The following is a 21,844-nucleotide window of genomic DNA, read 5'->3' as shown; positions in this document are numbered from 1 at the left end:
ATTCTGTAATTGTTATCAGACAAGCAGATTTGAAGTGTCCCAAGAACTGTTTAATCTGGGTGAAACTGACCCTGATTTGTTATATAGGGTTATGGACATTGTTAATAATAGGCGATGAATGATTGAGTTTACGAGTATGACCCAGAAACAAAGGCACAATCATCGCAGTGAAAGGATATAAGTTTGCCATGATCAAAAGAAGCGTGAACAAGTCAGTAAAATGAGAAGACAATGTTTGTTTCTTTCAATTCTACGAGTCTCGTGCATCACAAATTTGCTCCTAGGTGTAGACAGGAAATACTATATGCCCGTACTATAAAAGTGTTCTTCAACATTAGCATGAAAATGTGCACAAGAAAATTTCTGCACTTTGGGGAGATAAGAATTGTGTCTTCCACCACAACAATACACTGGCTAATCGTGCGTTCTCGGTTATGAAATTTTTGGCCTAATGCCTGTACTTTCACAATCCTCCTATCCCCTACCAACTTTTACCTATTTCCTAATATGAAATTTTTGTCGAGAGGGAACCAATTTGACTCAACTGAAGACATCCAGGCAAATACAGAGGAGGTGCTTTACACACTTAAGAAAGAAAATTACCAAGAACGCTTCCAAAAGTAGAAACACCATGGAGTTGGTGTGTTCGGTCAGAAGGGACAACTATTTTGAAGAAGATCCATCACAATAGTATGTAAAACAGCCATTTTGAAATTACAAGCCCAGTCTTAAAACTTTCCAATCACACCTCATATTATAATTCACATTTACTAAGAATTATCTACAATAATTCACACAATAATTCTACAATAATTCAATGAGACAAACAATATACTTTTATTATAAAATTTGAGAGTATAATCCAACAAAATTTAGACTAATCCAAAGAGTTAAAGATGTTATGACATGCTAATGATAGTTTTTTTTTTACAGAAACCACAATTCCTTGATGTATGGTCAATTACTTCATATTTTAATGTGGAATATGTATCCAACTGAAATTCATCCACAGCTTATAAAATTTTTAGTGTTGTTTTAGATGATCATCAAGAGTGCAAAAATGTTGTCAAAATTGTAATGCAAGGAGGGATGTTTGTGATGATCACCAAATTGGGTATCTAGCTGTTACCAATTAGTCAATGCAGATGATTTACTATAATATGTCAATAAATTCATCATGAAGGTTTGACGTCACAATTGACATCAATGAAAGACTTCTACATATTTCTCACAAGCTAATCCACAAAATCAATACTGGTTACTCTTGGGTAGAAAAAAATTGGGCAGATGAATTCCATGCATGCTTACCAATCAAGACAAAGCTAAGCTGTGCAGCACATGTCAAAATCTGTCATTTTTATTTCAATATGAAAGAAAAGGAGATGAATTATTTCCTGTGCTGTATCAGAAAGCAAATGCTAGTTAATAGAACAACTCTGTTTACCATTCAAAACCAAGAATTTTAAGAGACTTTCAATGAAGAAAGTTTAATGACAGTCTTATGGCACTAAGAAAATCAATTCCTGATTGAGTTTATAGTGAAAAAAAAACACCAATAAATGCTGATGTGTAGTGTGAAATGCTAATAAACTGCAACATACAAATCAGATTCACAGGAGGAGGTTACTAACTGACTACAACCCATCTCAATGACATCCCCCCTACATCACTGGATAAAAAATATGACTCCTTAAATATGTCAACGGAAAGTTTTGAATATTCATCTGGTAGACTAGACATTATCTTTAGCAATTTCCATCTTTTCAGAAAACTGAAGAACTAAGAGGTATACACTTCACAAGTAACAAAAGAAATGAAGTAAGTGGTCCACTGTATTTCTGTTATATGCTAGCATTAAGTAGGTATAACAAGGATGTACAAAAACTTGCTACATAAAAAAAAGGTTTTACTAAAAATTCTTTATTTGTTATTTTCTTATTACAAAACAAACGACTTCCATGCAATCCTCATATTTAATAAAGTTATAATTACCATCTGGATATATTTTTTAAGATCATGTTGCTGCTGCTGCTGCTGTTGTTGATGTTGTTGTTGTTGTTGTTGTTGATGTTGTTGTTGTTGTTGTTGTTGTTGTTGTTGTTGTTGTTGCTGTTGTTGCTGTTCATGTGCATCCAAATTATTTCCACTTCCTGAAACTGGTTTTACATATCTATATGTACTTTGACCATCATTTCTTACAAATGGTGCTGCATCACGGGTAGAACTACACGTAGAATTTGGTTGAACTTTGTTAAGTCTATTCAAATCCAATCTAACTTCCTCCTCACTCTTTCCAGACCACTCCACTTCACTCTAAAAGAACATCTATATTTAATACGAAAAATTAACTATACATGCTACAACAAATACAAGGGCTGTCCAAAAAGTAACTTACATTTTGAAATGAAAAACCAACCAAATAAAAATATATAAATTTTATTGTATACAATTGAAAGGGACAATCTTAAACTATTTTTCTACATAGTCGCCATTTAAATTAATGCACAAGCTTTTCATTCCTTCTCTATAGAAATTTGCCACCTTAGATTTTTGGCACCCAACTTGGACAAAACTTGTGATAACCAAGCTTCCCCAACACAATTTCATGCAGTAAACTTGAAATTGTGTTTACAATTTCAACACTTGAAATTGGGGCTGTACCCGCCACGCTTCGCTGTGGGATATTGTGGTTGCATGGATGAATAATGAGAAACAAAACAAAGCATACGTTTCATAGAAGTTTAATTTTGCAATACTTGTGGATATACAATATTTTTTGTTTTTCCACTGTCTGCGTAGATATAAAGGCTATCTGGTTTGCCGACTCGGGAACATGCACATAAAGTTGTCCATATGAGAAGCAATCTGCATTAAATCTAAACCACACAATTCTAAAGATTGACCTTGAGCTTTATTGATTGTGATTGCAAATGCCAATCGAATTGGGAATTGCAATCTTTTAAATTGAAATGGTGTATCGATCGGGATCATGGGTATTCGAGGAATGAGGACATCTTCACCTTTGAAAGGCCCCGTTAAAATCTTTGCTTCCACTACGTTATTCATAAATTTCTTAACTGCAAGTCGCGTGCCGTTGCAGAGTTCTGGCTGATTAATATTCCACAACAGGATAATTGGCACACCTATTTTCAATTTTAATATGTGTGGTGGCATCCCTGGCAGATCAAGTGAATTTAAAAATTCCGTTGGATAATTAACTACTCCATCTGCTTTCACAACGGTGTATCGACTTATATGTTGTGATTTCCTCACTTTGAATGCTGGATTGAATAACATTATTAAGTTGATAGACATCTTTATTCTTTGCGGAAAGGATAGCTCGTTCACTGAGCCAATCGTGATTTCTATGATTAATTTGAATATCAGAAAATACTTTTTCGATCAGTTCTTCTTTCGATGTTACTAAATTACAAAAATTATCGGGAAATGATATTCGTCTAGACGTCTCATCGACTGGCAGCTGTCAGTTTCCAATGTCCAGTAACTGTCGTGAGAATATCTCAGCTGATGGATCATTCTGCAACTGGACACGCATATTCGTAGTCAACTGTAATGTACGTACGTGTCGCCACAGTGTTGAGTATTTCAGGCAAGCATTTATTTTGTCTGCTGGTGTCGATTGAGAAATTACAGGTAATGTTTGCCTAAAATCTCCTGGGAGCAATACAGCATTCCCGAATGGTTGAACGTTTCCACGCAAATCTCTTAACGATCGATCAAGAGCTTTAAGAGATTTTTTATGTGCCATCGTGCATTCATCCCAAACAATGAGTTTACATTTTTGTAATACTTTTCCCATACAGGATGCTTTGGAAATATTGCACGTGGGAGTCTCGATGATTTGCATGTTTAATAGCAACTTCAGAGCTGAATGCGCAGTCCTTCCACCTGGTAACAATGTCGCAGCTATTCCAGACAAAGCAAGAGCTAAGGCTATGTTCATTTTTTGATCGAACCGTTGCTAGAATCAATCTAATGAGGAATGTTTTCCCAGTTCCTCCTGGCGCATCTAAGAAGAAGGTCCCCCCAACTCCGTCATTTATCATTTGCATTATGCGATCATAAGTGCCTTTCTGTTCACGAATTAATTTGGGAATGTTTGATTGTACATATGACTGAAGATCACCAATGTTGTAACTCTGTTCACGGCGTAAATCCACATCAAATGAAGCAATCGCAGCTCGGGTGGGTGCTGGCATTCACAATTGACTAAGAACTTTACTTGGATTAGCTAAGCACTTGTCTTCAATATTTATCAATGCTTCGGTGTAAATGCCTTCTGTAAATTCAGACAAAAGTGAATATTTGACCTAACAAAGGATTTTTTGGTCATTATGAAAGGATATTATTTTTTGTGTATTTCGTTATTTTGACTTTTTTTGTTTGCATAGTCTTAAGTCTATCTGGGGTATAAGAAAGTTGGGTGTTTTAATTTATTTACTGTAAGTCATCCTTCTTGGTGGCTTTTATTTTTGTTTTGATATTTTTTTTTTTTTTTTAATAAAATACAGATGTTTTAGCTGTTAAATATAATTCAAAGAAATTCGGTCGTTGTGTTTGACAGCGGCCATCTTGCATTGATCTGATTGGTTTTCCTTTGCTTACATTTCCAAATTAAAAATGTACAAATTAAAAATAGATAGATTTATTAAAAATAGATGAAAACAATCTTTGATGTGGGTTATATATCCAAAATGTGCAGAACATTTTGAGTTTTTGAAGCGTACACAAACGAACTTAACATTTTTATATATATAAAAATATATATTACTTGATTGGGATAATGAAGCAAGAGTTCCATAATCGTAATGCAGTGATTTTCACAAATTTTATCGTTGATTTTAATAGTCAGTTCATCAGTTACAAGGCTAGGCCAACCACTGCAGTCCACATAATGATCATTGGTACAGCCATTTTTAAACTGAATGCACTACTGGCTCAATCCCCCTTCACTCATTATTCGATCTTCGTACACCTCACAAAGTTGCAGATGAATTTCAACTGGTTTGAAGTTTTTTGTCAGTAAAAACCTAATCACCGAATGCACCTCACAACTCGCAGGATTTTTTATTGAAGCACACATTTCAATAATTCACAAAAAAAAAAAATCACAGTCCACATGGTACGACAGATTGATGCATTCTAAGTATAGAAACGTTTTGATGCCAAGATGGCATCTCTATCCCCACCCACCTCCACACTAGGCACAAACCTAAGTTACTTTATGGACCATCCTCGTAGATGAACTAGCACGTAAACAACTAAAATTTACAATTATTTTGCAACAATCATAATTACCTTAATTTTATAGTTTTGTTCACTAGAAACCTGAAAGAATTAAAATTAAATTCTATATTAATTTTAAAGCAAGACTAGTCTGTAATTGAGCACAGAACTGTAGTTAATAACAAGAGAAAAAATAAAAACATTTCTATAAGCCAATAGATACTGAATTTTCCATTTCCAGTTCATATAATGAGCAATAAATTGAACAGAGTAATACTTACTTTAAAAATTAAATGCCATAAGATTCAACTAATTTAATATAGCCTAACTTAAAAAAGAAATGCTACCTTTACTTCTACATTAGTTGCAGAACTAGAGATTATCTGCAAAGCCTGACGCCACTGAGTCTCCATAACAGAATGTAGCTTATGAGCAATTTCTGTTCGCCTATCAGTTTCATGCTGTAACTTCAATTCAGCTTCTGTTCTCTGACGTTCTAACTCATCTATTTTCATGGTCAACATTTTTACCCGTGATTTGTGTTTTTCTTCAATACCAACTACTTCTTGTTTATGACTGTAACACAATAAATATTAATCATAAACTACAAGCAAAATTCCTTTAGTACTGCAATTACAATTTAACAATTAATATTGTCACTAACTGTTACTATTAATAAAACTTTTATAATGCAAAACAATTACAAAAATTATACTGAAAAATGGAAGTCCAGGAAAGGGGAAAAAGGAGAATAACAAGAATTTATTAAACAAAAAACTTAATGATAAGCTATCAGACAGTAATAGAAAGTATTAATTATAAATATGGTGTAATGAGCAATGCCATAATAAAGCCCACAGCAATTGAGAAAAATAATGCACTTGATTAGCACTATGTATCAGAATAATTAACTCAATCACTCATTAACCCTGTCAATGATTTACACAACCCATGAGCTGCAAGAAGAAAAAAAAATTCTAACAACCCAAGCCATAATTGTAGCCAGCTGCATTTTAAATTTCAAAAAGGAATTAGCAATAGTTGTAGGAAATTTGCTCACTTGTTCATGCGGCAGCATAGTAATAGTCAGATGGATATAATTAGTCAATCATTTCTGTTTCTTGAATTTAAATTTTCAATCAACTATTATGGTGCTTTATTGTTAAAAAAATTATTACTGCATTGGTATTCCATGAAAAATATTGCAAAATATTAATTGATGAGGATAGTCATTCCAAGTAAATAGGACTAAGGTCTTTTATAAATGTGAAAAATGAAGCAATACAAATAATATTATTAACAAGTCAGTATCAGTTGAATTTACAACCTAACATTTCACACAAGGGAAATATTATGATCAAAAACAATAGCTGGACATCAAATAAAAAAAAATAAACAGTTAACTAATTCACTAATGCAAATGTAGGCAGAGCCAATAGTTAAGGCAGATGACATATCTAAGACAGCTACCTCACAATCGAAGTTCTTCATGAAAATGGGTAGGTGTGGATCCTAAAAATCCATTAAATCTTACATCATTCTCAAAAGTACTGTTCTAAAAAATTAGCCTGTATACAAGGTCTGTAGATAAAGTAATGAGACTGGTTTGGAAAAAAATTTTATTTACAATCCAATTATTACCTTCAAAATAGTTCCCTTGGGAAGCCAAGCGATGCTACAAACAGTTTTCCCACTCTTCATAGCAGTGTTCGAATTCAAAAACCGTTTTCAAAAACCATTCAGATGGTCGGTTACATTTTTTTTTAATGGTTTTCTATTGTTACAAAATTGTGTCCTCTGAGGTGTTTTAAGTCAGGAACAGGAAAAAGTCACAGGGACGCAAGCCAGGTGAATAAGGTGGTTGAGTAACTACAGGAATGTTTTTTTTTTGCCAAAAACTCATTAATTGAGGGTGCAGTGTGACAAGGTACAATGTTATGATGCAGCAACCATTTGTCTCTGATGGCAGGTCTCATGCGAGCAACTCTTTTCCACAATCTTTCAAGAATTTCTTGGTAAATATACTGATTTACAGTCTATCCTGCATGAAAAAACTCCTTATGGACAATGCCATTACTATCAAAGAAACAAATTAGCAGGTTTTTGATTATTCATTTTTGTTTTTTGGGATGTGATGAGTTTGAAGCCTGCCACTCCTTGCTCTGGTGTTTTGTTTCTGGGTTGTATTCAAATATCCAACATTCATCACCAGTAATAACACTTTTCAGAATATCAGGATTAGTTTCAATTCACCATAGAAGATCACGGCACAGTTCCACCTGTTGTTTTTTTGTTCAACAGTCAGGTTTTTTGGGACCAATTTTATACAGACTTTTTTCATGTCCAATTCATCTGTCAAAATTTGATGGACTGTGGTAAGGTTCAAATTCAATTGTTCTGCAATCATTCTGACAGTTAATCATCAGTCGTACCATATAAAAGTCACTGATTCGCTCAACATTATTGCCACTTTTTGATGTTAACGTTCTTCCAGAGCGTGGATTGTCCTCAACTGATTCCCGGCCAACTGAAAATGCTTTAAACCACCTAAAAACTTGGGCTAGTGACAAAGTGTCATCTCTCTATACGCCCTTTTCAATTTTGAAAAGTTTCACTAGCATTCTCACTGAGTTTAATACAAAACTTGATTGCACAATGTTATATGTAGTATCACTCATTTTTGTAAATGATGTAAATTATGCTATGTTGATGTAACACACAACAAAAACTCATTTCACGAAAAATTTTTTTATATCTCATGTGGCAACAATAGAATAAAAATATTAATACCTAATATAAATCAGCTGTTCATATAACCATATGTTTACCAGTAACTTTACAGTGTTGCCACTTTGGCTGCCAAAAAAAAAACTAGTCTCATTACTTTATTTACAAACATCATAATTACAGTCACCAGCAAAATTGAAGAAATAGCCCAATGACATAACATATACATTAAGTCTCCAAACTTCAACTTTCTGCAAAAGTATAAGAAAACAATGAAGGATGAATGGATGTTTAACAGCTCAATAACAATATCCAATGGATGAGATGGTAATCACGATAGGCAAAAAAAAAAAAAAAATCAAATCAATTTCCAGTGACCTCTTGATCACAGCAATGATGAACAATTTTGCTACATATCACTTTCATATATAGTTCTAGGTAAAAACTTCAGAATTTATCCTGATGCTATATATTGGTCAAAATTCACTGTGGTCTTCTAAATTAAATGAAACCATAGAACAAAGTAAATCCATTATTTTATTTGTAGACAAATTACCATGATCCAGACTGTACTGTATCATTCAGAATGATATAAATTTCATATGTTTAGTTTTGAAACTTCAGCATCTAGGTTCCTGATTTAAAGAATGAATCTTTCACAAACATTTTATTAACTCTTTCGAAGAATGCATACAGAAATTATTACACTGATTTTTAGTGACAATTTCAATGTAAACACAGATAGAATAAAACCTTAACAGGTTATTAAAAAGGATTTTTTATAAATTTCAAAGGAATTATGTTAAATTAAATTATTTAAAAATTTTACAGAGAAAAATTACTACAAAATTTCTACAAAATCAGAACATTTTAAAATAATGTGAAAAATGGTTAAGACGGTAATTTAAATTATCTCTAGTCTCCTTTCCTTTCTTTAATAAATACCAAAGGTTGGGACGATAAAAACACCTACACCGAATTAATCCTAATAAAGTGTTTTGATCCTCACCATCTGATAGTTGTAAATATTAGGTAAGTGACAGAAAGTCTGCAGTAGTCTCAGAATGAAAATACAGTCAATATGATGGTCAAAAGAAGACAAGAATTGTAAAATAAAAAAAAGATAGAATTGCTGCTGTACAAAAATGTAAACAAAAAATAACTTTTTTTTTCAGGATAAATTTTCGGCATTTAAAAAAAAATACAATATAAAACTTTTTGTCTTTGTTTATTGAAAATGATAATGTTTATCATAAGTGTATAAATATGGATTGACTACTGTTGAATTTGGATCTAAACAAAATTTTTTTGAAATTTATTAAAATTAGATCATTTCCTTTAATTCAGAAATAATCTTTAGCAATTCACAGAAAATTCTAACCTTTCATAAGATTTTCTTCTACTTTTGTAAAAATAAAATGAGCCAAAAAGTTCATATATATCTTATACATTAAATGTTTTTATGTATTAGTGTTCATACAATTGAATTTCTGAAATATAATTCTTTTACAAAAAATGAATTCATTGGAAAACTGTACGTTACATTTTCTTCAGTTTAATTACTTTTGTGGCACACATTACCCAACATTAATTTTGACAAAATTCCTGGAATCCATTCATAGAAACCTCTTCAGCTGATAAGAATGTTACTGGCATCCTCATATTACTTTTCTTTAGCAAAGAAACAATAAAAATCAACTGATGCCATCATGTCATTTGAATGTGGAGAACAGTAAACACAATTTTGAACAAATCCTTGAATCATTCATAATAATTTTATTCATCATTAAACCACAAACTATTTCAACCTACATAATGTTTCTGAGGCAAAGTGTGAAATTTAAATGCACACTATAACCTGATCGGACATTTTAACTGTAACATTACAAGCATGCGACACACAAAGACAGCTCTTGCTATGACTGGAGAGAAATCAAAACCAATCATATTTTTATGTTATGACAATTTTTTTATCACAATTACTATTTTAAAAAACTGCTACTTCCAGAATATATTTGAAACTACTCCATAGTAAAAAAAAACTTAATAGTATATTTAAATTGATGTGAAAAACAAATTATTTGTAAAAAACTTTTCTTCTATGCTTCAACAAAAAACAAGAATTTTATTTTTTAAAAAATATGAAAAATATAATAAGAATAAATTAACGTTGCACAATAGAGGTTTAACTTAGTATATTGTTGGGCAAGTAAATTTAAAAATTTCACTGCAACATTACATTAGAATGGCAATAGAAAAAAGTAATCTGAAATCCAGCTGATGTAAGCACGTTACGTTTTCTAGAAAAAGAAATAATTGAAGATTAAAGTGGAAAAGAGAAAGTTTTGCAGAGGAACTAGTCGCTAAAATGAAGAAATGAAAAAAAAAAGAAAAAGAAAGCCAAGAAACCAAGAGCTTATTTTCACAAAATCAAATAATTCTGAGAGATGAAAGGAATCTGAAATTACCTTAATGATTAGGTTGAGGAAATACTGTAAAATAATTTGGCTTAGGCCATTTCTCTTAGATCTAGTGAAAATACTCTACTGTATATAAACAAATCCTGATAAATACACAATTATTAATAGCCACGATATTAGTTTCTAAACAACTATCAACATTACTGATTAAACTTACCTCTCAATTAAAGTAAGACACTGATGAGCAGCTTGTTCAGCAACTTCTTTTTCCCTTGCAAGAAGTTCAGCACGCAGAGCAGCCTCTGCTGCATTTAGCTGTGACTGAAATTCACGTAACTTCTCTTTAACTACTGCTTCCAGCTGCCCTTGATAAAGCGCTCTTAGTTCAACACGAGCAGAATCCAATCGTTCAGTGGCACCTCTAATTTCATCCTTCAATAATTTCTATAAATAAACAAACAAAAATTTTATACACACAATACAAAAATACATTCGTAAGTTGTTGAACATTCCATATTACTTGACATGTTTGTCTATGAATTGTTTTTTATTTCAACTTTGATGCAGACTTAGATCTCAGACATTTTATCAATATGAATATTGATAAAGAATATATTGATGTTGATATGAATAAAAACATAATGACATTAAAATTAAGAGAAATATTTACACTATACCAATAACAATACAAAAACAGAAATAATACTGAATAAAAGGGATATTGACTGCATTTGAGAAACTGGTTTTCAGGTCTACTAGAAGTAGAAGACTGTACTACAAGCTGATTGTAAAAGCATTCACTGAGGAATCAGAATTAACTCAGCATGGGTGTAAACTTCAGCTTACTACAACCTCATGCTGCTAGACTCATACAGGGTGTAGATCCACTGCATAACTATCACACTAGATTCAAAAATTGTATCACGCCATTGCACACAGATGAGATGATTCTGAGAGATTTGAAATCAGAAAGCTACAAGTCCGGACCAAATAAAGGAAAAAATTATTAGTTACCTTTTTGGGTCTTCAGAAATTCTCACCCTTGTTAAATTTGTGCTAGGCTATAAGTTCAGAGCCTGCAAAATTGAATTTACCAACTGTTTTGCCCATTTTTAAGAAAGGTAATCAATCTAATTGTAGAAATTATAGTAAATCAGCTTTTATTTGTAATGTACTAAGATCTAACAGCCACATAAGTCATATGGACAATACTCGCTTATGTAGATTTTATATGAGTCATGGAACTGATTACAAAGTTTTCAATTTCTCAGATACTTGGAGTTTAATTTCCTAACTAATATTCATTAATTAGACATTTATAAGGTTACATCAACTTTCTGGAATATTTTATATGGTTCCTGCAATTTTTATCAGCGCAAAACAAATCCTAAATAAAAATTATCAGCATTATCATCTCATTTGAATGAGAAATATTATCAAATCCTGGCCAATATTGGAGTCAAGTACGACTGCTCTCTGTCCCAATTATTAATTAATTTGCACAGCATGATTGTGCCATAAAAGAGTGGCCAAAGTAACAAGACCAAGGGTGTGACAGCTTTTCACACATGATTAATTGTACTGACATTTCTCAGAAGATAACACAGCTTTTCAACTACACAAAAGAAAAAATTTAAGACATAACTTACAAATTTCTCAAGATAATTTTAAAATAAAAAAATTTTGTGGTAAGGATCTAATTAAGACAAAAACTATTTTGAAAAAGCTCACTCAAGTTATGCATTTCAAATATTTGGCTAATAAGTTAGGTCTCAATAAGAAATTGGATGTTGGCCAAAAAATAAATATATTTCAATAAATGTGGCACTTTATACTGGTTGTTATAGAACACGATATGAAAAAGAAGGATATTAACATTTTATAATTCAATAACTATGCTGCCCAGTTGTATAGTCAATGTTGAGTTTTAACAAATCCAACCCTGCACTTGCAGCAGTTTTTATGTTCAGTGGTTGGTGCCAACTGGTGAATCATGTGCCCAACAATTATGACAAGACCTAATTTGAGATTTTTAGTTTGAAATATCATCCAAAGGAGTCAACAGTAGCATCTGGAACATGTTCAGTGAATGAATAAAAGCACAATTTTCACAACTTTCACAGACTTATTTAAAGTACAAGACAGGGGGGAAATATAATGAATATCCAGAAATAAATTTCTTGGTACAGATCTAAAATGTTATGTTAACCCCACTCCCTATGCTGATGATTTCAATACTCTGAAATATAACATACAATTGTATTATGGTATGTTTGGCCTCACTATCCACAAAGAATATCTGCATACATAAACACATGTACATGTATGAATGTGTTCAGTCACATGCACACACACACACACACACATACACACATATGCACATGCACACACACACAATTATGTGATTATGGAAAATCACTATCAGAGAGATAGATGATGATGTTGGTATTTCATTTGGCTCATGCAAAGCAATTTTTTTGGATGTTTTGGACATAAAATGTGTGGCAGCAGAATTTGTTCCAAAATTGTTGAATTTCGACTAAAAGCAGTCCCAAATATATATAATGCTAAGAAGATGCTGAATGAAGTGAATGAAGAGAACTGCACAAACGAGTCATAACTGGTGATGAGACATGCATGTATGGATTATAACATTGAAACTAAGGACCAATCTTTCCAATGGAAACTTCCTGAAGAGCCAAGACCAAAAAATGCTCATTAGGTTAGACTGAATGTGAAAGTTCTGATCAGTGAGTTCTTTGATTTCAACAGCTTAGTGTATTATGAGTTTTTGCCACCAGGTTGTACAGTCAATAAGGAGTACTACTCGAAGTTCTATGCCATTTGCGTGAAGCAATCACCTGGATTTGTGGTGAAACAATTCATGGCAACTGCACCTCAATAATGCACCTGTTCACACTTCATGCTTGTTCATGAATTTTTTACCAAAAACAACACTGTTATGATGCCTCAGCCTCTGTATTCATCAAAATGGTCCCCTGTGCCTTCTGCCTATTCCACTTAGCTGTAAAGAACCATGAAAGGACGACATTATCCAACACTTATGAGATAAAGATAATCACTGAAGCTGAACACACCATACTGAAAATTACATTCCAGAGGAGCTTCAAAGATTGGAAAATGTGCTGGCACAAATATATTGTAACTGAGGGGGAATACTTTGAAGGTGTAAAAAAATCAATTTTGAGAATAAATAAAGATTTTTTGAGAAAACTAAAATGTTGCACATTTTTTTATTAAACCTTGTATAACATTAATAATCCTTGTATACCATTAATAACCACATCTGGCATAGGCAACTCAATTAAAAACAATTTTTTTTCACATAAAATGAATACCTTTGAATTACCTGAACAGGAAAATATTAAAAAATAACTTTTCATCAAAGAGTTCAAAATATACAAGGGCTACTTTCGTTTCAACCTCCGATGGCCTATAAAAAAAAAAGGAACACTGACATAACAAAATGATATTATTACTAAATGTTAAGTAGTATCTAACTTACTTTTCTACATAATCACCAAAATGACTAAGACATTTTTTGCATTTGACACCAGCTTTCCGATGCCCTCTCAAAGAAGTACGCCGCCAGTGAGGTAAGGTAGGTCTGACAGCCTCCTGAAGTTCTTCGTTGGTGGCGAAGTGTTATCTGCCCAACCGTGCCTTCAATTCTCGAATGAGGTGAAAATCGCTAGGTGCTAGGTCTGGACTATACTGTAGATGGTCGAATACTTCCCACTTCAATGTCTAAGAAGGTCTTGCATCACATTGGCACAGGGCGGACATGCATTGCTGTTTCAAAACCACGTCGGACAACAGCATGCATCTTCATTTGTTCTGGATCGCTCTGCGAAAGCGACAAAGATTCACAATTAACAACTTCCTTTGTTATTGTTTCCTCTGGTCCATAAAGACCATCAACAAAACACCTTTATGGTCCCAAAAAACTGTAGCCATTGCTTTCCTGTTGCTCAGTGTCCGTTGTTTTTTAGTGGTCAGTGTTTGATTTTAGAAGTGTGCATCCACTGCTTAGATTGTTCTTTGGTTTCTGGATTGTCATCTGGATCCAAGTCTCATTGCCAGTAACGATAGACTTTAAAAACTCTTCCCCCCTCATTATCGTAACGCATGAGAAACATTAAGGTTGATGCCATTTGTGATCATCACTCAACATTTTTGGGACCCATCACAACACAGTTTCTGATACCCTAAATCTTTAGTCACAATTGTATAGAGAGAAGACCTTGAAATTTCTGGGATTTCTGCAGAAAGTTCAATTCTTGTAAACTTCTATTTGTCACGGACAAAATCATCAACAAGCTCAACCAGGTGTACAATAGCAACAGACTTGTGGTCCTTGCCCACCTTCATCATGGATGTCCGTTCGCCCTTCTTTAAATTTCCTACACCATTCCCAACATTACCACCACTCAAAGTTTTCACCATACACTATGCTCATTCTGCGATGGATTTTGGCAGTGCTACATCCTTCTGCTTGCAGAAAACCTATAACACTTCGCAATTCACACTTGGCTGGAGCGTCGATCATAGTGATCATGTTCAATTGCCCAAAGCTCAACTCAAACTGATGCAATGGAGCCAGCAATGGCAGAGGTTATGGTGGGAGGCGGCACAATCACACAGCACGCAGGCCTGGCTCCCACCTATCTCTTGTTTACTTAGATGCACGATTGGAGGTTGAAAAAAAATAGCCCTCGTATATCAGAAGCTAGCACTCAATGTATTCAATTATGAACCTTTCCTTTGTGTTTCAACTATAATATTCATACACACAATGCAGAGATTGAATATCTACTATTAAACAAAAATTTACCTCTTTCTTCTTATAGTCATCAATCATTTGCTGTAAAGATAGCTTCTGCTCAGTTGTTGATTTGTTACGTGCTACCTCATCTTTTAATTTTAATGACAAATTTTCCTTCTGCTCTCGTAAAATACATATTTCAGCTTCAAGCTGGTTCAGTTTATGTTCTACGTCAGCCAGTTTTTTCTGGTACTCAGACACCAACTGCTTGTCCTGAAAATAAGGAAATATTTTTATAATTAATACAGCAAAATAAAATATGCACATATAATATTAATAAAGAAATGTAAGAGCATCAATGAAATAAATTAAATTTTTAAAAGAGATAAGACAACTGCAAAAATGAGAAGCTTAACAATCCAACAAAAAAAGTGGCAAGTGAATATCAATGATGAGTAACAATGTGTAACTCAAGAGAGTCGCATACAATCAGATGCAATTGATTTCAACAAAGAAACACTACACCATCCATTTTATATCACTTATTTGACAATAACTATATTTCTCTCTGCCTCAAGAATAAAAAGAGCACTACGAAAAAGGTTTTGCACAATGATTTTATTTTCTATAACTTTTCAAAATAATTTCTACTATATATTATACACCTCTCTATCCTCTGAAATCATTTTCAAACAAATCCTCCCTATGTTTCGTTGGATATATGAGCAAACTCATCATCCCAAACCCTTAGGAAGTCAACATTACTCATAAAATGCTTCCCCTTTCAGTTGTTCTTCACTTGCGTGAACAGCACAGTGACAAGAAGCAAGATCAGAACTGTAAGAAGGGTGCTCTGAGTTTTATTTCCGTGGTGGCCAAATACTTAAAGTAAACTTTGAAGCGTTGTGCTGGAGTGTTATCATGGTGAAGAAACATACATCCTTGAGTTTGGGCATAGCTTCTTGAAAGCCTCAACATCTTTATGCAGACATCCCTCAGTATGCAATTACCTTGTAACTATCTTCTGAGTTTCCAACACAACTTGTTCTAAAAACCTTCTCACACTAAATTATACAGCCTCCATTTTCTTATTCACGGATCTGTATTTTCGAAAGCCAAGAGGGTCTTCTCATCTTCAAACACCCACTTGGTCAAGTTTTGCAGCACCCAAAGGGTACAAAGCTTTCTAACTTTAAAATTTCTCAGAGAAGCATGAACTGCTGATGCATTAATGCCCAAGGACACATCTAGTTGGTGGTAGATCACACACCTCTCTCTATCAAGCATTTTTTGTACTGCAGCAACATTTCCCTCAGTCACAGACAAAAAACCAGTCGACCTGACCTTGGAGTGTCTTCAAACCAAAATTTCCTCTTTCAAACTCTTGATACCACCTAAATATTGTTGTATGATGAGAATCCTCTCCAAGCACAGGAGTTATTTCCTCAAAATATTGATCAACCATTAACCCACATGCAAAATTGCAGCACAAAATTTTTCGATATTCAGTTTTCAAGAATGATGACATCACTGCCTCTTTTCACTAACACAACTTAAAAGCAAATGATGTTGAGACAGAGACTATAGTGCAGGTTGAGACCTGTCTAAAGATGGGCTGACTTGTGTAACCGCCTGTGATGATTTGTTCCATCATATTCCAAAACTTTCCTAGTGCCCTTTGCAATTATGAAACAGTTTTCATACATTGAGGAATTGAAATCTGTCATAAACTTGGTATGTTAAAAGTAGCCTTCTTTGACAGGAAACCATCTGCTTGGTGCAAGAGAATAAAAAATAATAATAATAACAAAATAGAAAATAAACTTTAAAATGAAACAAACAATAATTAACTAACAAAATCAAGACAATTTTATAGATACTTGGGAGTGCTTGTTTACTGAATAACCTCAGTATTTAACCTTGTTTACCAACTAACAATTGATTTAAGATGTTTCATTCTTTGAGATCCAGTATTTATTAAAATACAAAACAAGTACAACATAGAATAAAAACATGTAAAATGGATAAAAAAATGTTTTGTTTCATTTTACATAACACAGACTCTGGCTCACACTTTCAATTAAAACAAACACTAAATTTACATAAAGTAGCATTAAACACAAAAACAAAAACTGTGAATTAGATAAAAATCTACCATTAATAATAATAATTTGCACACTGTTGAAAATTATACCTATACAATTATTAGAAACAGCACTATGAACATACACTGAGAAAAGGAAATTTAAAATTCATTTGAACTGAATTAAGTGCAATCAACGGTCTCAACAGTCACAACTTGTAGATTATTGTAAAACTAGTATTTGCAACTATAAAAGAAAACAAAATAGTCACAGTATCTTGCAGTAAGCAAATAAGGTGAATTATTTATCTGATCTTACGTTTCATGCAAAAGATTTTCCATTTTTAAATATTAACAATGTAATTTCAATACAACCCAAAATCTAAACATCTCTGATTTTAAACTATGTCAAATGTACAGTCGAACCTCTATAAACAAATTTCCATATATCGAAAATGTCTACACATTAAGCTTTTTTTTCAGCTTGTATTTTCATTACAAAAACAGTTTCTAAATATCAAATAAAATCTTTATATGCAGAACAAAAGTTTTTGGATAAAAAATTATGTATAACTGCAGTCAAACAACACCTTTGGAATTTGTTCATAAGAAGGAATATAGATTAAGTAAGAGAAAAAACTGTTTCACTGATAATTACTGCAATAGAAATTCACAAAAGACTGAACGAAACCTTTAAAATTTGACAAGATCAATAAACAGTATTGTAATGGGTAAAAATTATGTCTGACACAGCTTGAGATTTATTTCTAATCTTCTTGAAAAAACTTTTACCTCTCTGAATCAAAGTTAACATTATTTTGAAATGGCTTTGGCAAAAGATTATGTTGAAAAATTCATTAAAGACTACTTCCGCAAAAATAAATAATTTCGTTTTATTTTTTACACTTAAAGAAACGTTTTTTAATATATTGTAACAAATTTGCACATTACATACATATTTGTACATTTTTAAAAAAAAGTTTTTTTGATAGCTTAATTTTTAAAAATCTTTAACCCTAAAACTTTATCTATACACAATGGCTTTTAGTAAGAAAATTATGCAAACTTTGCAATATGTATTTCCATATATGTCAAACTTTTCCCAGTAACCTTCAAATCTGATATATAGAGGTTCTAATCTGAAAATTACACAATTTTTAGATTACACAATTTTTAGAATTAAAAAATTTCATTCCTGATACCTTCTTATAAATACTAAGTTAACTATAATTTATTGTTTGGCATGTCCAAGATCACCTAAGAATATTTTTATAATATCACATTAACCAAAAGAAAAACTTTAGATGGTAAAAAAATTTACTTAGTTACATGTCCATGGGATGTTTGAAAAGTAAAATAAATTCAGGCCAGAAAATATTTTTCCAGCATTCTATTTAGGGATTATATTTTAATACTTTTAGAATATATCATGCAAAATCTAGCTGAACCTTTTTTAATAGGATTTAGCTCATTTGTAATTACAGTTCTGTTGTGCCTAAAAGATTTATATGTACTAAGATAAGTAATCTAAATTGTACTCCAATAAATATATCAAAATAAAATCCATAAAAAATGAAATACACATGCAATTTTTCTCTGTTATATGTAATTTTAATGAATATCTTAGACATAGATAGATAAAAACAATTGCTTGCTGAGAACATATTATCAGCCATTTATCATCTAAACATGATTTTAAATTCTCAATTTTATTGGATCAAGTTACATGAATTTTATTCCATCATGATTTTGTCCTTTAGTTGAGTAACAAACTTTATTGCTGAGTCAAGCAAGATTAGATTAATTTAAATTTATCTATGTATAATAATGAACTGAGTAGCCACTCTCATTACAGTTTATTTTTATTGAGGTTACTTAATAACATTCTTTTAAAAACAGTATAGGAGAATATTTATGTTAAAGAAGTACGGCACTCAAATAAGAAACACAATTTTATGCAGTAAATATGAAGTTTTTCTTCCTGTCCTAGAAGGCCTGAACTTTTCATGACTTTCATGTTGATACTGAAATGGTTATCTTCCTATAATGTCGTAATTTTAAATACTTAACTTCTGCAAACAGAACATTTTTTAAAATTATAGATTTGACGATTAAAGCTTATAATTTCTGACCCCAGAGATAGATATCACCTCATGTTTCTTTCTGAGAACATCCTCAAAGAATTACAACATACGCCACTTACTGGTAGTGCAAAATAAACAGAAAATCTACCAAATAGGAAATGAAAAGGTCAATAATAACAAATGGTAAAAAGTATGAGGAAAAAATTTAAAGAATACTATAAAAATAACTTTTTATACCATTTTTTAGCAACTTATAGAGGAAATACCTAATTTTAGGTACATGAATTTTAAATTCAGTGACACAAAAAAATCTATGGAATATAGCAGTACGTCAAGCATGTTCATTAGAAAATATTAATGTAAATAAATAAGCCTAAAGGGAATCTTCCATGACATATGTAGAAATAAGTATTTAGAAAAATGTTGTACAAAGAGCAATTCCACATTTTTTTTTTAACAAAGATGGTGTTATGTTCATCATATGATTCTATTCAGTGAACAAGTTTTTTTTAATTATCATAATTAGTCATCCTGATCTGACAACCACTGATTTACCAATCTCCACTTTGGTGTGGTAGCATCTCTCTGCCTTTCATTCAGAGATTCCAAGTTCGATCTTGGTTCAGGCATGACATTTTTTCTCAGATTACAAAATTTCTTATTCTTAGGAGAATAAATACTTTTAAAATATATCACACAAAATCTAGCTGAACTTTTTTTAATAGGATTTAGATCATTCTTAATTACAGAGTTTTATTGTGTGAACAATAGAAATCTATAATTAAACAAAACTTCTTATCAATTATCAGTAACTGTTGGGCATCAGCCATTTGTTGCTGAATAAATAAATAAAATAAATTACCCTCAATGTAACTGGTTAATTTGAAAATGAATTACAGTAGAAATCGCATATAGTAACATAGAATAAAACATCATATCGGTTACAGTAACCATATTTATCTCACTACCTTAAAGAAAATACTGGTTAGAGTGACAATGAGTAATAAAATGATGAATCAGGATAAAATAATTATACTAACAGGATGTTAGTATAATTATTATACTAACATCCTGTATAATAATACAGAATGTATACAGGATATATACTAACATATATCCTGATAAGGCCACTGTATTAGGCCACTGTATTCATGATTTTTAAACAAAATTATGTTTATCAAATTCTTTTCCCCTCTCGTAGTCTACTATGCATTGTCTTTTTCAGTTAAGATTATTTGCATGTGTTCAAGCAAGGTGGGTAAATCGGTTCATGTCAGTGTTTACTATTGATTAATTTAAGGTTTACAGTAAAGTTTTAATAGTAATCTTTAGTATGCTAAACTAATGGCGACATGGAAAAATCTCACATTGATGGAAAAAGCCCATATTGTTTGGCAGTTAGAAGACTGACAAACAAATGGAGCAATCACTAAAGAATTAAATCTCTCTTTACTATATCAGTAATTTGGAGAAATCAAGAAAAAATCCAAAGAATTTTGAGGCAAACAAAGTCCAATCGAAGAGACTTCGGCCTAGTCAAAACCAAGATGTAAGAAGCTCTGCTCTCAAATGGTTCACCCTACAACGAACCAACAACATTCCAATAAGTGGGCCTATATTACCTGAAAAAGCTAATTATTTTGCCGGACAGTTTTACCAACAACAAATAATTACATCAGCATAGATTCAATGTTTCTGGCAGTGGCATATCATTACAAGCAGGAAAATTAGTGTTGAATCTGCTAGTGTTCCTGCAACTATATCTGAAAACTGGCTAGAGAATGGGTGGCCAAAGTTATATGAAGGCTATTGAGATGAACAAATATTTAATGCTGATAAAACGGGCTTGTTTTTTAAAATAACACCAGATAATATATTAAGATTTAAGACAAATGTGCAGGGGGAAAATTGTCAAAAGTTTGAATAACTGTATTATTGGCAGCTAATATGACTGACAGCAGCAACAAAAGGATGCTTTTTTAGTTGTAGGGAGGAGTACTAAAACACAATTTTTTATTAGTATTAGTACTTATAAAGTATTACAACTTTACCAGTTGTTTACGAAAGCAACAAAAAAGCCTGGATGACAGGGGACATTTTTACTTTGTGGCTATGAAAATGGGACCAAGAGTTAAAAGCAAAGAGAAACAAAATTCTCTTACTGATTGACAATAGCCCAGCACACCCAAACGTAGGCAATTTTTATGCCACCAAATACAACTTCTATTTTGCAACCATTAAATCAATACATGATTACGGTGCTAAAGGTCAACTACCAGAAAACGTCTTATATTGCAAATGATACAAGACACTGAGGAAGGTGCCCAAACAGAAGTTAATGTGCTGGATGCAATATTAATGATTAATCAGACATGGAATGAAGTTTCTTTTTCAACAGTTGCAAAATACTTCAGATATGCTGGATTTTTAACTGAACTTAAACTATCAGAAGTAGTAAATGATGTGAAATCAAAAGAGGAAAAAATTTGGAGAATGC

At 32.2% G+C, this 21,844-nt stretch overlaps 1 protein-coding gene across 1 annotated transcript in view; it reads right to left on the bottom strand.

Moving 5' to 3' along the window:
• LOC142328170 (uncharacterized) overlaps positions 1–21,844 on the bottom strand; it is a 55,381-nt gene that overhangs the window by 9,890 nt on the left and 23,647 nt on the right. The window contains exons 5-8 of the mRNA XM_075371724.1: positions 15,250–15,453; positions 10,612–10,838; positions 5,595–5,823; positions 1,993–2,313 (exon numbers count right to left, since the gene is read on the bottom strand). Of these exons, the coding sequence (XP_075227839.1) occupies positions 1,993–2,313; positions 5,595–5,823; positions 10,612–10,838; positions 15,250–15,453 (981 nt within the window). The remainder of the gene's footprint in view (positions 1–1,992; positions 2,314–5,594; positions 5,824–10,611; positions 10,839–15,249; positions 15,454–21,844) is intronic.

This window comes from Lycorma delicatula, chromosome 1, assembly GCF_047948215.1.
Source record: "Lycorma delicatula isolate Av1 chromosome 1, ASM4794821v1, whole genome shotgun sequence".
Taxonomy (NCBI): Eukaryota; Metazoa; Arthropoda; class Insecta; order Hemiptera; family Fulgoridae; genus Lycorma; species Lycorma delicatula.
This window is presented reverse-complemented; position numbering and strand designations above follow the sequence as displayed.